This window comes from Dasypus novemcinctus, chromosome 2 (genome assembly GCF_030445035.2).
Source record: "Dasypus novemcinctus isolate mDasNov1 chromosome 2, mDasNov1.1.hap2, whole genome shotgun sequence".
Lineage (NCBI taxonomy): Eukaryota > Metazoa > Chordata > Mammalia > Cingulata > Dasypodidae > Dasypus > Dasypus novemcinctus.
The window spans coordinates 86,128,624-86,145,364 of NC_080674.1; the positions used below are offsets into that span (position 1 = coordinate 86,128,624).

The window sequence follows — 16,741 nt, forward strand, 5'->3', positions numbered from 1 at the left end:
ATACTAAATACAATTAAAAACAAATGAAATTTGAGACAACATGCCAACATGCTTGCAACATATACCTAACAGTGAGGCTCCACCTGAGCACCCTACTAAAAATGGACCCCATCCCTGAAACCCTATACCACTCTTTTCCATTTACTAGCTAATTTACTTTGTTTAGTGTGTGTCTTCATTCATGAGAAGGTAGCTCTCTGAAGGAAAGGTTTTCATGATTTGTTCAGTGTTGTAATTCCAGCATCAAGATCAGTTCTTGGCATCTATTTGCACTCAATAAAGAGTTTTTCAATAAATAAATAATAAAAATATATGGTATGATCCTTTTTATGATTAAAATATTACTTAGAGATATTTATTTATTGAAGCAAGCTCTAAATACAGACACTAAAATGTCACCATTATAACTCTTTTCAATGAATATATACTTGCTTATAGGTTCAAAAAATAATTAAAACTTTAAAATAAATATACAAATAGCCTCTCCAAAAAAAAAAAGTTTTTTTTACCAAAATTTCTTTCAAATCACAGAAAAATGAACAAAGCATTTTATTGTACAGTTTCTACTCTGCATAATCCTTTTCTATTAAATACCTTTTTAGAAATATATGTTGTTTTCAGAGGTTTCAAACTAGAGGAGAAAATCACACAGTTAGTGCAGTCACAAGCATATAGATTGTTTTAGAACCATTAAGGCCCTTAAGAAAGAGAGAAGGATGGTTGCCCAAAGGGGCATAAACAGAAGTTCCCTTGACTTACAGACTGTCATTACACAAACAACTCTAATCAGAGCACTTGAGAAGGTTCTCAGCTCCTGGGGCAGGCACAGTTCACAGGTGTCATCTTTTCTTTGTCTGTGCTCAGCAGATGTAGATGCATGGTGGTAGGAAGGAAAGAAGTTAGGGTTGGAGGAAAGCTATTGTTGCTGGACCTTATGGGAGTGCTTGCCAGGGTGCTGGGGCAATTAGCAGATCACAGGGTACCTGGACTATCTCCACCTGACAATTAAAATCACCACTTATTATTCATTTTGTTACACATATTTTTCTTGTGTAATAAAATGACTGTTCAAAGCTTACTGTCTATTTTCCATATACAACTATTTTATTGAGATTTGATAATTTAAGATAAAACCTGTATCTTCCTTTTAAAGTGTTTATAAATTAGACAGCGATAGAAGCAAGTAGGCCATTTATTTAGTCAACTCTTAGCTTGCCACTACTAAAGTATTTATTGCTTTTTAAAAATGCATTACTTGTCCCATGATTCATGAGTCAATGCATCGGTGAATCAAGTAGATAACAATTTATTGAATGAGTTAATGGGTTTCCCAAAAGAACATATTTTTTAACCTGAAAAAGATTTATATACCAACAGGTTGTTTCTCTTGGTTACATTCATTCCTGTAAAAATTCAGCCACCAAGCATTTACTGAATGCCCACTATGTGTAAGGCACAATGCTTGGAATGGTAACACATTAGAGAACAAAACAAATGTGGTCTCTCTGTCCTCACTGCTTACACCTACTGGCAACGAGGTAGGAAATAAATAAACAAATTATTATATAAGTAAATTTTTTGAAAAGTATTATAATTAATAAAAGGATGGAGCGAGTGATAGAGAACAATGGCAAAGGGATACGGTGTGCCTGTGTGTTTGGGGGCTGACCTAGGGAAGGCAATCAGAGAGAGATTCCCTGACAAGAAGTAGTTTAAGCTGAGGAATGCTCTGAGAGCAGAAAAACAATAATATATAGAATAAGATAGTGAGAAATAGATAAAATAACAAAGAAAAGGGAGATACAGTTCCAAGAAACTGACATATAAAGACTCAAAAGAAGCAATATGAGAAATGGGAAGGATAGGAATCTGTGCATTGCATTATTATTTAGTCAATCTGTACATAATATAAAACTAGTAATAAATAAAACAGTTTTCAAGAAATGAAGTTAGGTTATCCTGAGGTCCAGCTGGACAGAATATATACCATATAACAATAACAACAATGATTAAGGTAAATATAGAAAAAAAATTGAAGTAGAATTTCAGTGAAGGTAAATGCACAAAAAAAATTGTGAAAAAAAAAATTCATGACATAGCTAAGAACTCTTGAGTAAAAGGTGACCTGATTTAAAAAATAAAATAAGTAGCAAAATAATAGATTAGAAATTAAGAATGTGTTTGCAAAATTAGAAAATACAGTCTAATGATGTGGCATTATTTTAGGGAATCACACCCCTGGAATTCTCTTGTTGAGTTTTTGGCAAGGCCATGAATAAATATGTAGTCTACTTGGATTGATTCCAAATGAAACAAGTAAAATGATGAAAGAAATGGTTTACAAGGACAGATTAAAGGGAAAAATATGTATGACTTCAGCATGTCAGGAACTAAAGAAAAAACACTATGGTTTACAAACATTTGAAATACAAATTTGAAGAAAAAGAATTCTTTAGCTGTGCACAAGCTTGCTCAATTATGAGTATATTCAAAACGAAAAAATATTTCCCTTGTAATAATGTTAACTATTTTCCAGTAAGAATCATTTGGACAAATGATTCAGGGATAGCAAAAATTAAACCCATCAAAAAGACGTATTAGACATTCATTGTAACCTAAACCATGCATACCTCAAAATAGATATATTCCCTCTGAACAGGGCAAAGGAGGTCAGGGAAAATTACAGAAACCCTCCTATCCCCTAGTTGTTCTTGACATGTAGAAGGGATCCTTCAGTGGATCTGCGGTGTCTTTCAAGAATTGGGCTACTTTTGAGTGCTGATCATCAATTCTAATCTCAGTCTATAGCCTCATTGTGAATTAGGATGACAGCAACTACCTACGTTGTTGCTCATCTGTACAATGAGCAAATGTACAGATGTATGTCACTATTTCAGGGTGGTGAGGATGTGGAGAAGCATGGGAAAAATACAGTTAATGTAACCTATGGACTATAGTTAACAGCAATACTGAAATATTCCTGCATCAATGTCAAAGATGTACCATGTTAACAATAAGGGGTTATAGAAAAACATGACACATGTATGCTAAGGACTGTTGTTAGTGGTAATAGTTTGATGATATTATCTCATAATCTGTAACAAATGTCCACAGCAGTATGGTGGAGGTTTGTCGTATGGGAATTTCACACATGTGCATGATTGTTTTGTAAAGTCACAACTTCTCTAATAAAAATCTATATTTAAAAAATAAGCAATTGTACATGAAAACACATTTTATGTACTTAGAAATATTGTTCTTAATGAGATATAAGTATCAGTTATTATTATGAGCTCAATGTTTCAAAAGCTATGAGATAAGGGCTATCAGAGAGAATGATGCCTGGGAGTGGGATTTAATATCTGTCATCCTGCTCTAGAGAAAATTAACTTTCCTCCAGGTCACTGCAGCCCTCTTAATTGGATGCTGTTTTCTTTCCCATACCTTCTAAGTCTGAAGATGTGGTATAAGTCCCCCTTACTCCTCAATGCCACTTTCCAAATGCTCTCCCTCCTTCCTCTCTACAAACAACCATTTGCAATTTCATGTCATTTTGGTACTGTCCCTTCTAATCACAGTTATCTCCTGATGACCATATTACATTCTCTCATTTCTTAAAGATTTCTGCTCCTAGCTCATTGTCATTCTCTGCAACATTTCTCATGGCAAAACTTTTTTATTTCAATACCTGTATAGATAATTTTTTCAACACTTGGCCATTCAGTCCCTTGACTCGCCTTTTCCAATGATCTTGTCTTTCACCTTCGTTCAGTCATAACTCCTATGGTCATACACCAGATTTTATAATTCTCCAAAATTATAATTATGGTATATTACGGCAATGCCTCCATAATCTTATTCTTCAAACTATCACCGTCTCTCTTTCTAGCTCATTCCCTTCAGATACCAATTTGAACAATCTTCCACCCCAGCAGGACTTCCAATCTATTGATCCTACCACCTTTTAATAGCATTCCAGTTATATTAGTGCTGGGGATGGGGAAAGGACTTTGGAATCTATCTTAGTTTAGGAATAAAGCAAAAATGATGAGAGTATCCAGGGCTGAGAATTCTTGAAACGGATAGCCACAGACATCAGGTTTGGAAAGAAGGACTAAAAATTAGACTACTGAGAACAGTGGAAGTTCAAGAGGTGTAAAGGTGTGAGTAAGAAAAGTAGAAAAGTAGAAAATGTAAAGTACTGGAAACTGAGCAATTTCCTGTGATAAGAAAAGTCTAATGAATAGCATTGTCAGTAACTACCTAAAAAGTTGAATATCATTTGCATTGAGAACTTCCAGGGAGTTTAATACCAAATATTAAATGGGTCACAAGCATAAATGTTAAAGTTTTTAGAGGGGACAAATGTTAGAGAGGAACCAAGGTTCTGAATCCATTAAAGAAGTTCATAATGTCATGAAGATTAGTAAAGGGCTCCAAAGAGGAAAGGAGGTGTTACATGCTTACAGTGAGAAAGAAATGATTAATGAAAAGAGGTTTGGAAATGTTTTCTAAAAAGCAAAGCTTTAACACATTTTTTAAATAACAATGGCACAATATAGAAAACAGTGCAATCCTAGAAAAACAGAATTCATGTTACAATCAAACAGAATTCAAGATTTGAAGAAAAAGCATTTTGAATCACTTCTCAAGTGTTTTTCCTTCTAGCTTCACTATTCTTGTTAGTGATGCATCTGAAAGACACACTAACTCTGACCAAATGGAGCTTACTCCAGCCTTTATTTCTGAGTGTATAAAGAAAATAGGTATTACATTTCAACAACTTAAGGTCTGAAATTAGGAAAAGAATAAATATAACTTAACCTTTTCAAATAACTACCAGTTAATAAGATTATATGTATTGTATATGGTTCAGAAATAATAAAATCATTTCACAATGCATCTCTATGCTATACAGAATGGGTCAACCATTGAGACAGCAGGGCTTAAGAGATAAGAGAGCAGACTGAATTCAGACAGTTTAGATTCTAATTCTAACTTCCCACTTAGGAGCTGAGTGGCCTTGGGAAACTATTTAACCTCTCATGTCTCCTTTTTCTCAGATAGATGTGAATATCTGCCTCATAGAGTTGTTGTGAGAATTAAAAACTATTCATGGTACTTAGAACCGTTACCTTGTGTAGCAAGACACTTAAGCTCACATCATGGCAGGGCCAGAGAAAAGAACAGAATGGTGCCTGAACACTTACCATTTCTAGATGAAAATTAAAGCTGGCAGGACATGTCATAACCTTTATCTAACAGGAATCTATCTCTTAGAAGTAGTTTTGGTTTAATCGATTCATAACAAACATAGAAAACACTCTATAACTTGCCTCTACTTTAACCTTCTATTTTTAATGGTGCTCTTGCAGGATGGTTGAGAACTACTTTCAAAGTAAGCTATTCTGCAACACAGATTATAAGAAACAGTTACGTAAGAAAGTGAGAAGCAAAGCTTTTCAAGTTCCTGAAACAAATTTGACCTAATTTTTACATAAATGTGATACTGCTCTTTAAAATATGCAGATGTTCCTCAAGGAATACTTTAATGTGGTGGGGAGAAATCACTCATTCCATTCAATATATACTGACTACCTGTTCTGAGAATTTTGTTATTGTCATCGTAGTCACTGTTGTTTACATTTGTTTTGTTTTGCCTAGCATTGTTCTAAGCCAGGCTCTGTAAGAAACACAAATTATGAAACAAGAACTTGGCATATAAACATTCAAGAATTTCAAAGGGTCATTTTCTGTTTTCATCTATCAGCAGAATTTCAAAAAAGTTAGCATTAAAAGACAAGGGTAAAACTACGGAAAGAAAAATATAAACAGGAAAACTGTGGACAAAATTAGAGTTCAAGTAGCATTTGGAAAGAAAGATTTGAGGGGAGAAAGACTTCATCGATGTGAGTACAGAAAGAAGACTCACACTCATTGGTGGGGAGTCTGCTCTATACTACAGAAAGGAATTAGTCCATTTATTTCAAATAAAAGTACTTTTCAACATTCCCATTTAATGGCTCTGGTCTTTTCTACTCAAGTGTCATGAGCCTGTTTAACCCAAGACACTTGCCATAATCTCTAGTAACAGTAAAATGGAGATGGTCACCCTGACCTAAGTACTAGGAAGAATTTAAAGGATTATTTTGTGTTCCCAAAATATTATAAATCAATTTATCAAATACCAAGCAAAACCTTAAGAAATGCATGATGCCTGACTCTATTTGGAGATTACATTCAGCAAGCACATTTTCATATAACAAGAGATTAAAATCTTGAACTTCCCATTTATGAAATGTCATACAATATTAAATTATGTTAAAAAGAGATCAATACATTTGATACTAACCTGTTTTAGAAAACAGAAAAGGTAAAACTAAGATACAGAGTCAAACTCCTTTCTCCATTGTCACAATTAGATTCAAAACTGCTTTAGGGCTTAAATACCTTTACCTAAATTCTTGAACTTAAATTAGCCATTCTACTTCATAAATTATGTCTTCTGTTGAACATATCCCACCTAATTATTATCAGTGTAGAATGAATGTTTTAAAAAAAAAAACAAAAAACAGTGTGTTTCTTTCTAAAATATAGCCAAATAATTGCAGGACATTTATCTGTATTCTGATGTCTACTCTTTTACATATTTTTAAATATATAAAATAAGAGTCCTGCATTTTGTGATACCTTCATTCATTACTTTAGGAAAAAATTATATACATTATTTAGCATGATGGGAATAAAGGTTTTCAAACAAGTACATTATTCAGATATCTGAAGCTTAGACCGTTAAGCATTTGTTTTTAACTTTGAACATTTTTGACAAAATCTTTTTAGAGAAATGTATATACTTTACTGCCATTGTACCGAGAAAAAGTTTAATATATTGCAGTGAGTCTTTATCATGCAACATTATTAGCATCAATTATCAAAGTTGTCTCCCACAAGCCTTCAGTGATGTCCTCAGATCTTTAAACTTCAGATCTTTATACTAAATGTCCCCAGATTTTAATACTATATAGTATCACTGTCTTTTGCATGCACATTTTCAGTTTCCTCTTTGTCTAACAGTTGCCATGTTTTATTGCTTTGTAAGCCTGATCTACTCTCACATCTGCCTTTTATTTCTTCAATCCAGTTTAAAGAGGGCTCAAGAACCTGAAAACCAAGAGAAGTAGAATTTTCTTAACATGTGATCTAAGACCTAAATGTATGTCTAATTTTGGGTGGATCAAAGTTTTTGATGCTTTGTCCTAGGTACCCAGACATGTTCCCCATGGATAAAGTTACAAGGCAAGTGACTTCTCCAAAAGTGAGTGGACATAAATTTTTGTATAGTTGATAGTTCTAGGCAGGGCATATGATGGTTCTAGGCAAAATCATAGTGTAAGCTCCCTGAATTGCTCCATAATTTAGATCCAATTTATTTCCATTTATGTTTTAAACCTTTGTATTTGGGAGGCAGAGGCTTCACATTATCATCTTTTTTTTTTTTCCTCACAGGAAGATAAATTGCAAATTTCATATGTGTAAATTTGAAATCTTTTAATAATGATGACAGATCGCCATATCAATTTCATAGTGAGTACTGTGCCTTAGTTGTAATCCACCTAGGAAATGAGAGGAGGGACAGAGATGGTGGTAGGAGAGGAAAGAGAGAGACAGAGAGGAAGGAAAGACAGAGACAGAAAGGGAGAAAGAGAGAGAGGGAAAAGGGTCTTTTTTATTTTAGGAGGACTCTGACACAGAAAGATGCCACTGGAGACAAACCAGTCGGCACAGTGCCAGAGTCTACATAAAACCTGACAACTTGTACAAAGGGTGTATGGCAAATCTGAAAGATGGTTTTAAAGGCTACATCAGCAGCTACTATAATTTGAGAGGAAAGGTTATCTGTTAAAGGACAGTTAAAAACAAATAAATGGTGTCAAGTTACTGACAGTTATTGATACATGATAGGCATATATATAAAGGATTAAATGGATAAGGACAAGGCTTTATTTATCATGTCATTTAGTCTGTCTTGTTCACACAATGTATTTCAGTATGTTCTTTAGAAATTTGCAAGTTCTAAGATATATACACTTTACCATTATGATGGAAAAGAACAAGCAGTCATCTCTTTCAAAGTATGAGAGATGTGTAAAAGTGCATAGCTGAATGTACATATCCATGAAAATCAGTATATCAGAAAATCTATTTCTAAAACCTGTGGTTGGTATGGATCATAAGCTTATAAAATCTGCTAAAATACTCAATAATAATTGTTTTACTTCAATCACTTCATAGCTATATGTGCATTTCCACTGCAAGGAATTCAGGAGACCTCTGAAAAATCATGGTTCAACTTAGATGAATACTTGTTTGTGGCAATTAGAGCAATTCTGCTTCCAAGTTAAAATCCTATGGTACAAACAACTCACCTTCCCCCAACTTCTTAGAGAAGCACTGAAATCTAACAACATCAATTTCAAATAGATTTCAAAGTCATTTTATTTGTATTTATTAGTTTACTCTTTCATTTTTTCCATCTTTCCTTTAAATGATCACCACTGATTATCCTGACACCTGCTGGTGAGTGCACAGTTGATTCCAGTCGACTTCTCCCTACAACTCTCTCAAATCAAACACATTGCAAAAGTAATTCCAGTGACAATTATTACATAGGACCATGGGGTAATTTTTAATAATTACTCCACTTTACTAGGGCACTCATTTGCTTTGGTAAGCCAAAAGTTATTATAATCATTATGAAGGCGACGATGAAAAAGCAGCATGCTTACATGGCTTCCTTAAAACACAAATGAGAATGAATAATATGAATGGCTTGGTTTTCATTTGGTTTTCTACTACATTTTTCCATAACGATGTCAGTTTTTAAGCTACTTGGGAGTGAAACCTAACTACATAAACAGCAAATTGATCACTTATGATAGAAGCCCAGCACTAATTATATATTTGCAAGATTTGTTTTGTTTTTTTTTCTTTCCATACTTACTTGTTCTGATTTACTTCTGGCTTGAACTGAGTTCTGAAGCCTGCATTGTTTTTCTGGCAAGGATTCAATGAACTTACTACATCATAAATCATACAGCTATAGCACCTGCAAGTGTATTCAGTAAACAACAAATGAAGCAGGTTTTTAATATTGTACACAAATTGAAACACACAGGACATTCCACTATTCAAAAGCCTTTGAAAGAGGAAAGGTTTTAAAAATAAGGTCAGTTCTAAATAAAATGCTTAGCTTAATTAATAATCGGTGAAGTAAAAAGTTTGGGCCACCAAGTTAGACTTCTGAAAAACTATCAAATATGTTTTGCAAAGGCATTGAGTAGCATGCTGTTTTATTTAATCATGTATATTTTAGAGCTTCAATTATATTACTATGACTTTGTGAGAAGGAAAACTTATAAGTATCTAGTGATAAAACTTTATTAAAGTATTTAGCAATTCATTAAAAATACACTAGAAGTTGAATCCATGTTTAATATGAACAAAGATATCAATGCACTTAAGAAAAGTAGAGAGTTTTAATTTAGAAAATAGTTCAGAAGTGAAATATATTTGTTTGGCTCTGGAGATCTTTGCAACTTCAGAACAAAGATGAAAAAATAGACCATTTCCATTTTCTATATATATTTTTAATTATTATAAATACGTTCTCAAAAACATATGCATTTAAAAAAATACATTTCAAATCTAAGGAAACACTTCGGTAATAGAAAACCATTGTTCAGAACTAGAAAAAAAATGTGTTGTGTCACGGCAGTGCTGTGGCATAGTCAAGATTTTGAATTAATATTAAATTGTCATAGAAAGATAATTTACTTTCACTTAATTATTAATTTTATTCTATACTTAAAAATTATTTTTAAATGTTTCACCTGGAATCTTAAGTTACCTCTTATTTTAAAGTATTCAACTAACGGCCATGTAAATGAGATAATGAAGACATTAAAGTGCAATATATTTTTTTAAAATACGGAAACCTATTCCAACATAAATATTGCTATAGAAACATAGTGTTATTATCTGGAGTGAGATTTTCAGGTACTGATTTATTCTCATGTAGAAGTCACTAAAAACCACCAATGATTCAAAAAAGCAAATGCCAATGATTCATAGTATTTAGGACATGTCTAGACATTTTTAGACAGTGCCATTTGCTTAAAGACTTCAGGCACAAACTGCAGGCACAGGGACAGATTGCATAAGATATCACGTGCTTGCCGCAACTGTACGCATGTTATTGGATTTTTTGGAGCAACCCATAACGATGAATAATTTAAGAGTTAATAAAACATTCACTCTGACTGATCCATTGGTTTAATTTTAAAAATAAAAACGACTAATAAAGGGAGTTACATTTCCTTATCAAATACCAAGCATTAATACACGTAAATTGCAACCCACACATAAGGGGGAAAACACAATTTCTAAAAGGTGTGCATTAGAGAAATGTTTGGGACTTGGTTGGGTGGGGATGCACAAGGAACATTCTCAGTGTTAGCATTAGCTTCGATAAGTTTGCTCAAAGTTTAATTGTTTGGAGCTGTCAGGCAAGCTGCACTCTGCCTTCTGGAGGACTGAGGGAGGATAAATTACAGAGGTGTAAATGTAACAAAAAGAGCTAATACAAAACGGTTCATTTTTTTCCTAAAGCCCCTTTTCCCTCTCCCCACAGGCTGGCTGCAAGGAAGGAATCTACTGAAGAATATGGAGTACACTGCTGCCTGGGCATTGTCTAGGAGGACCGGATTGGAAAGCCAGGCGAACATCTCCATCGTTGGCCTGTCTGGCGGACTAAACTGTACCCTGGGCGCGGATATCTTTAGCAGGCAGAGCCCGGGGCTGCGCCGAGCCGGCATTCAACCAGCATTTCAAACGCACCCAGGGAGACCAGAGTCGCCCCAGACGCGAGATGCACTTCCTCCTCCCCCACCCGCGCCGCCCTCCACCGTGTAAGTGAGTGTGTGTGTGTGTGTGTGTGTGTGTGTGTTTCCCTGTTTGGGGTGGGAACGGAGGCGGGGAAGAGAGGACGAGAAGAGAGTGCCTGCAATTCTCCCCCTTCCCTTTCTTCTATGGGATCAAAGTGCAGACGGAATCCAGACTGGAAATAAGAAGGAAAAAAAAAAATCTGCGGTGGGAGCACGGTCTTTCTTATATCGCTGGGGGATTCAGCCGAGTAACTAGAGTCACTGCCGTTCCCTAACCTTTCGTAGTGTGGCTGCCTCGGCCTGACAACTGGAAGGGCACTTCGTAAACGCAGGCGAGGCACACACCTACCGGCATGCCCACACACGGAGAAAAATAGCCACAGTCTGGGGGAGTGAGGGAAGGGAAGGCGAGGAAATGGGCGGCCATGGATCTCTGCTGGGAGGGCAATGAAGGCATCTGGTCAACAACACCCAGCTTCGGTGGGCAGTCACCCAAGGGTCCATGTGTTCCTCTAAGACAGATGGATGTGGGTGCATGGATGTATGGTGTAGAACATTGATGCAGTGTCTAATCTCAAGTGGATTCGAGTCAACGCATTGTTAATCCAGCTACCCTGCTGCAGAGGAATAGCATCTTAAACCCTGTAGAGCACTCTGCTCTCCACTCGAAGCGGCCTGCGGAGGGTTCTATTACCCCCGCGGTTCCTCTATAAGGAGACGCTAGCATCTGCGAGCACAGGAGGGGCGCAGCTCCCCTTGCGCGACCTCCCAGGGCCGAAGCCGCTCTCCTGCCCTTTCGCTGCGCAAACTTCAGTCCCGACCAGCCGGGAGACCCAGGCCTGGACCAGGGCTTGTATTTCCAAACCACACCTCTCGGAGGACCTGAAAGTCACCTGTCCAACTCAGCAGGAGATTCGCTGAAGTCCTGTATTTTTATTTGTTTTTAATACTGGTTTATATGTTTCATGCAAGTCATAGAAAGCACCACCAGACCAGCACTTAGAACTTTCCGCTCCTGGCGGGGGAGGGGTCACCCGCGCCGGCGGACTAGCGGGCGAAGACCGCGCAATTCTCTGTTACCAAGAGTTTTGGCAGCCCCGGCGGGGAGAGCAGAGCAAAGCCAAGAGACCCCTGGGGTTAGAGACGGGGGTTCCTTGGGTGTTTACGTAATCAACGCTGTGCGCCCCGCTTGGAGAAGAGGGAGAAAGCCGAACTGCTAGACAGGTTTTCCCCTCACCGGAGGCCAAAAATCCCAGCGCCCGCTAGGGTTTGCTAACTGCTCAGGCCGGACCGGTTCCGGGGCACGCGTACCCCGGGATCGGACGGCTCTGCGGCTTCCAGCCTCTACCAGCACTAACCAGATGACTACCCCGGCGCGCTAGCTTTCACCCCACCCCTAATCCCCCCACCCTTCCCAGGGCCCCCAGGAGCCCTTGCCAGGCGGCCGCAGCCGGCATCACTGGTACTGCCCGGGAAAGGTTTGCGAGGCGACCCGGTAGCCGAAAGAGCCACGGAGTAACGGTTCCCGAAAGCGCCGTCCCTTCTCCGCTTCCTCTCAGCACACCTCCTTCCTTAACCTCACCCAGATACCTTCCCCATTCCGCCCCGCGCACTCCCGCTCGGACTTTGAAGGCACTTTTCTGGGGGGTGCCCCGGGCGCGCCGCCTCCTCCATGCCGCCCGCGGCGCTCACACCCCGCCCCCCGGTACACTCAGGGGACCGCCGCGGGCACCCGAACGACATTTCCCAGGGAAACTCCCCCGCCCGCCCCGCACCCTATGACCCGCGTCCCGCCGCCTCACCTTTGCAAAATTGGGGGACACTGAGACTGAGCCCGACCAAAAGCCAGGTGGCCACCGAGCGCTTCATCATCCCTCTCCCGGACGTGACCCCGCTAGGCAAGGCTAGGCGCGGGGAACACGGAGGGTAGTGTCGCCGAGGTGGCACCGTGGGGCAGAGGCAGACCCCGCCCCGGCCGGAGAATTCAAGAAGATGCCTTCTTCCCGCAGCGCTTCTTTAAACAAATTCTTGGAGAAGACGAGAGCGAGCGAAGGCCAGAGAGAGGAATCCTTTCTCCCCTTTTGCCTGGCTTGTGGAGCACCGAGGTGGGCGAGCTCCGGGTAGCCGCCCGCGAGCTCAGCCCTCCACTGCGGGTGGGTCCCAGCTGGGGCGCGGCGGGCGGGGCGGGGCGGGGCGCGGGTTCCCGCGGCGTCTCCAGGTCACCCGCGCCGGCGGGCTGAGGAGCGCCCGGCGCTCTCGCCTCGCGCTGCACTCGCGGCCGCGGCTGCGGGGCTTCTGACTTGGAGAACAATGAAGCGTGAGCGGGCGGAGAGCGGGCGGGCGGCCGGGAGCGCACTGTGTACAAACAGAGGCGGCGTGCGTGTGAGCCCAAGCCTCGCAGGCGCGCTCCCCGCTCCCGCAGCGCCCGCCCGCCCCCTGCCCTCCCTTTCATTCCCTCCTCCCGGTCTCCCCCTCCATTTCCCTTCTCTCTCTCTCTCTCTTTCTCGGAGGTGTCTCCTTGTGCTAGAAGTGAAGAAGGAGGCAGCTGCAGCCACACCCTGGCACCTGCCACCGCCTCGGAAGTTCCTACATTGCCTGTGCCTTCTGCACACACGTCGGCATCTCTGGAGTTAAGGAGAGCACCCTTGGTGTCTGAGATTCTCTTGGTTCTCAGCACTGACTTTTCAATTAACCACGTTAAGGATTCCTCTGAAGTTCCGTCTCAGTAAAGGCAGGAAAAGAAGTTAAGAGATTTTGAGAAGTGGCTCTTTGGGGTACCAAGGATGCTGCGTGAGAGGCACAGCCCTGGAAAGTGAACTGTGGCCGATTTCTCAAGAAACGCAACCTAGTCGGCAGCCAGACTCTAATCAGTAAAGACAGACTGTTTGGCTGTTCTGTCTGCACTTTCGTTGCTCTAGGGCTGAGGAGGGAGGGCCATGGGCTCATTTGTTCACAGGGCGGCAAATGGTTATGGTGTAGGGCAAGCGAGTAAAAGACAGAAAAACTCAACATCCTTGTAGGCAGCACATCTATTTCAGATGAGAAATAGTGGGGGCGTGTTTGGGGACCGTGGAAGAAACTAGAATGCAAGGACAAGTTCTTGAAGAATCACTAAGGTGGATCAAATTTTCCTGCCACCCATCAAAAATAAATACATTGGCTGGTATTACTCCTTTTTTCCAGTGTAAGTGGTTGATCCAAAAATACAGCCCTTGGCTTACAATAGTGCTTTCTTCTCTCTTTTTTTTTAGTTAGAATGACTGTTGACTGCTTGGATTCAATTCTGACCGTTGCAGTTCCTCTCTAAAGAGGAAGATGGGAAGAGAGACAAACATTAAGAAATTGAAGAAGACATTGATGGCAAATAGTTGAAAGGAGAATTTACCAAGGAAAAGATAACAAAGGGCAACTAGCTATGCAACTTCCTCTCTCTTTGCCTTCATATGTCCTTTACACTTCAATTTCTACATTCCTTTTCAAATTTAAAGTGGATTCAAGAATACAAGCGGATTGGAATGCATATTCCTAGAGAAGAGTTAAAGTATTGTTCAATGGGCAAAAAACAACTTTCAGAACTAGATTTGTTCAGATTCCATGTTTGGTATATTTGTTAAGGGAAGAGTGTGAGTCATTTATTTACTGTCTACTCTTATGCTTAAATCACAGATGTTAGAATAAAACAGCATTATCCAGAGCTATAGCAAAGCAGCTTCAAATAATCAAATCCCAGCTCTCTGGAATAATGCTATTATTTAATTTTGAAAGTATGCCTTCAGTCATGCTGTGGCATTCTATTATAAAGTACCTCCTTAACTTTTTGAAATGAGATATCTCATTTTAGTTACAAGGTATTCTTTCTAAAGGATAGTACTAAGTCCCCGAAATGTAAAATAGAAGCTGGTTTCTCTGTGACAAGGAGTTTAAGGAAGAATTGGGGAGTGGGTTAAGAGATTCGTTCAGTTCCCTGTTTTCAGTTCTCTGTTAATATATGGTCCTAATAGCATGTTAGGATGCTAAATAATTATTTGGCAATGATAAACATTACTAGCAGTATTTGTCACAGTTTCTTTGTTTTAATTTAAGGAATGACTTTTTAAAAAACTCCAGAAGGCATACTACTACATTGAAATGCGTATTCTATGCCAAAATAATTGAAGACGTAAAGTAAATGCCATTCTGCATTACCTGGTAGACAAGTTTTGAAAGATTCTGCAGGTTTGATACCTCTATGTGTTTAAGTCTCATTTTCCAATTTTACATTTGATATGTCTTGGATGCATAATTCCCATTGCAAAGTTATCCTATCCCCCCCCCTTAGTGATAGTGATCCTCCATCAATAAGCCTTTCATTCTGACAATTCCAGATGCATTACCTAATTTGTATTTATAGAATTCCTTTCACACTTATTAAATCCATATATAGTATCATTTATGTAAACTAAAGTTTCTTTAAAAATAATTTTTTTAAAAAAGCATACACATAAAAAATCCATATATGGTCTCTTCAGATGTCAAACATAAAAAATGTTAAAAGTCCATAAGAAATAGATTTAAAAAGTGAAGTAAACGTAAGAGATGACACTTTGTTCTGAATCTTCTACCTCACATAAAGTACTATAGGGCCTTTAACAACCACATGTGATGCAGCATATAGTTTTACAGCTTCTTCAAGTAAGTATCTAAAGTGCCAAAAATGAATCCATATGTCTCTTGAAGACAGCATTTCCCAAATTGTTTTGTAAAGAACTTATTTTCCCTGAAATGTTAATAGCTTTCTAGAAAACAAAAGTTCCACAGTCAAATAATTTTGGGAAACACTACTCAGCCTCTTGGAGATTCGTAATGAACACTACCTATTAAAAACTTCGAAACGTCTTGTGGTTAAGAAATTTTTCCAACAATATTTAGTCCAGCATTTTGCAAACTTTAAAAAAAATGAATATTAGGACAAACTTTTTCTCAGAATACTTCTTAATATATTGTAAATTTAGTACTACAAGGAAAACAGCTTGGGAAACATTGCCTTAAAACAAAGCAGAATAAAGTATAAGCAAACAAATAGGCATAATAGAAAGGGACAGACTGTGGAAAGTTTATTGATTTTCAAGAATTTTTATTGGCTAGAAGTTTGGTTTCAGAAATAGAAAATACCTCAATAGAAATACAGTCTCTACCACTATAAACTCTTTTAACATAAGCAAGTCAATGGCCAAGACTCAATATTCCCATCTGTAAAATGGAGTTAGGTGGTAGGTTGTTGTGATTTTTCAAATGGGTTCAGCACATTAATGGGCACAGCAATGGTGATGATGATGATGATGATGAAGAAGAAGTAGTCAATGCTAATGACCTTATGCAGAACTAAAAAAGAATTTTTCTCAATAGCTAATTATTGCTATTCCCAACTCCCCTTCCCCATTAAATGAGCTGGATAACACTAAATTCAGCATTCCAGCTTTTCTTAATACCTCTGTAATTAATGAACATTATTTAAAAATAAAATGAATATAGAAAGTCTTAGATTACTGCATCAAATTGCACTCACTTTTTTAAATCATTTTGTGTTTTAACATTTTGTTTTGCATTTCGAAAATTTTATTTTCTTTAATATCTAAAATACCTTTAGATTAGAACTTTGATTTCAGTCCTGTGAGATCCAAATCAAAGAAGGCAGTCAAGCCTGTGAGCTAATAAATTCGCATTGTTTTAAATTGCTAAATTGGTGCTAATTGTTATGCTGCAATAGAAATCTAATGCAAAAGGTCACTGTTATTATCCCCTTTTTGAAGAAAAGAAAT

General features: G+C 38.5%; 1 protein-coding gene across 2 annotated transcripts in view; it reads right to left on the reverse strand.

The window, feature by feature from the left end:
• EDIL3 (EGF like repeats and discoidin domains 3) overlaps window positions 1-13,812 on the reverse strand; it is a 472,512-nt gene extending 458,700 nt beyond the window's left edge. Inside the window, exon 1 of one of the 2 annotated variants that reach the window (XM_004477129.4) lies at window positions 12,746-13,812. In XM_004477129.4, coding sequence (XP_004477186.2) covers window positions 12,746-12,815 — 70 coding nt within the window. In that variant the 5' untranslated portion in view covers window positions 12,816-13,812. The remainder of the gene's footprint in view (window positions 1-12,745) is intronic. The other variant, XM_023584262.2, reaches the window with a different exon arrangement.
• Window positions 13,813-16,741: the final 2,929 nt, after the last annotated feature.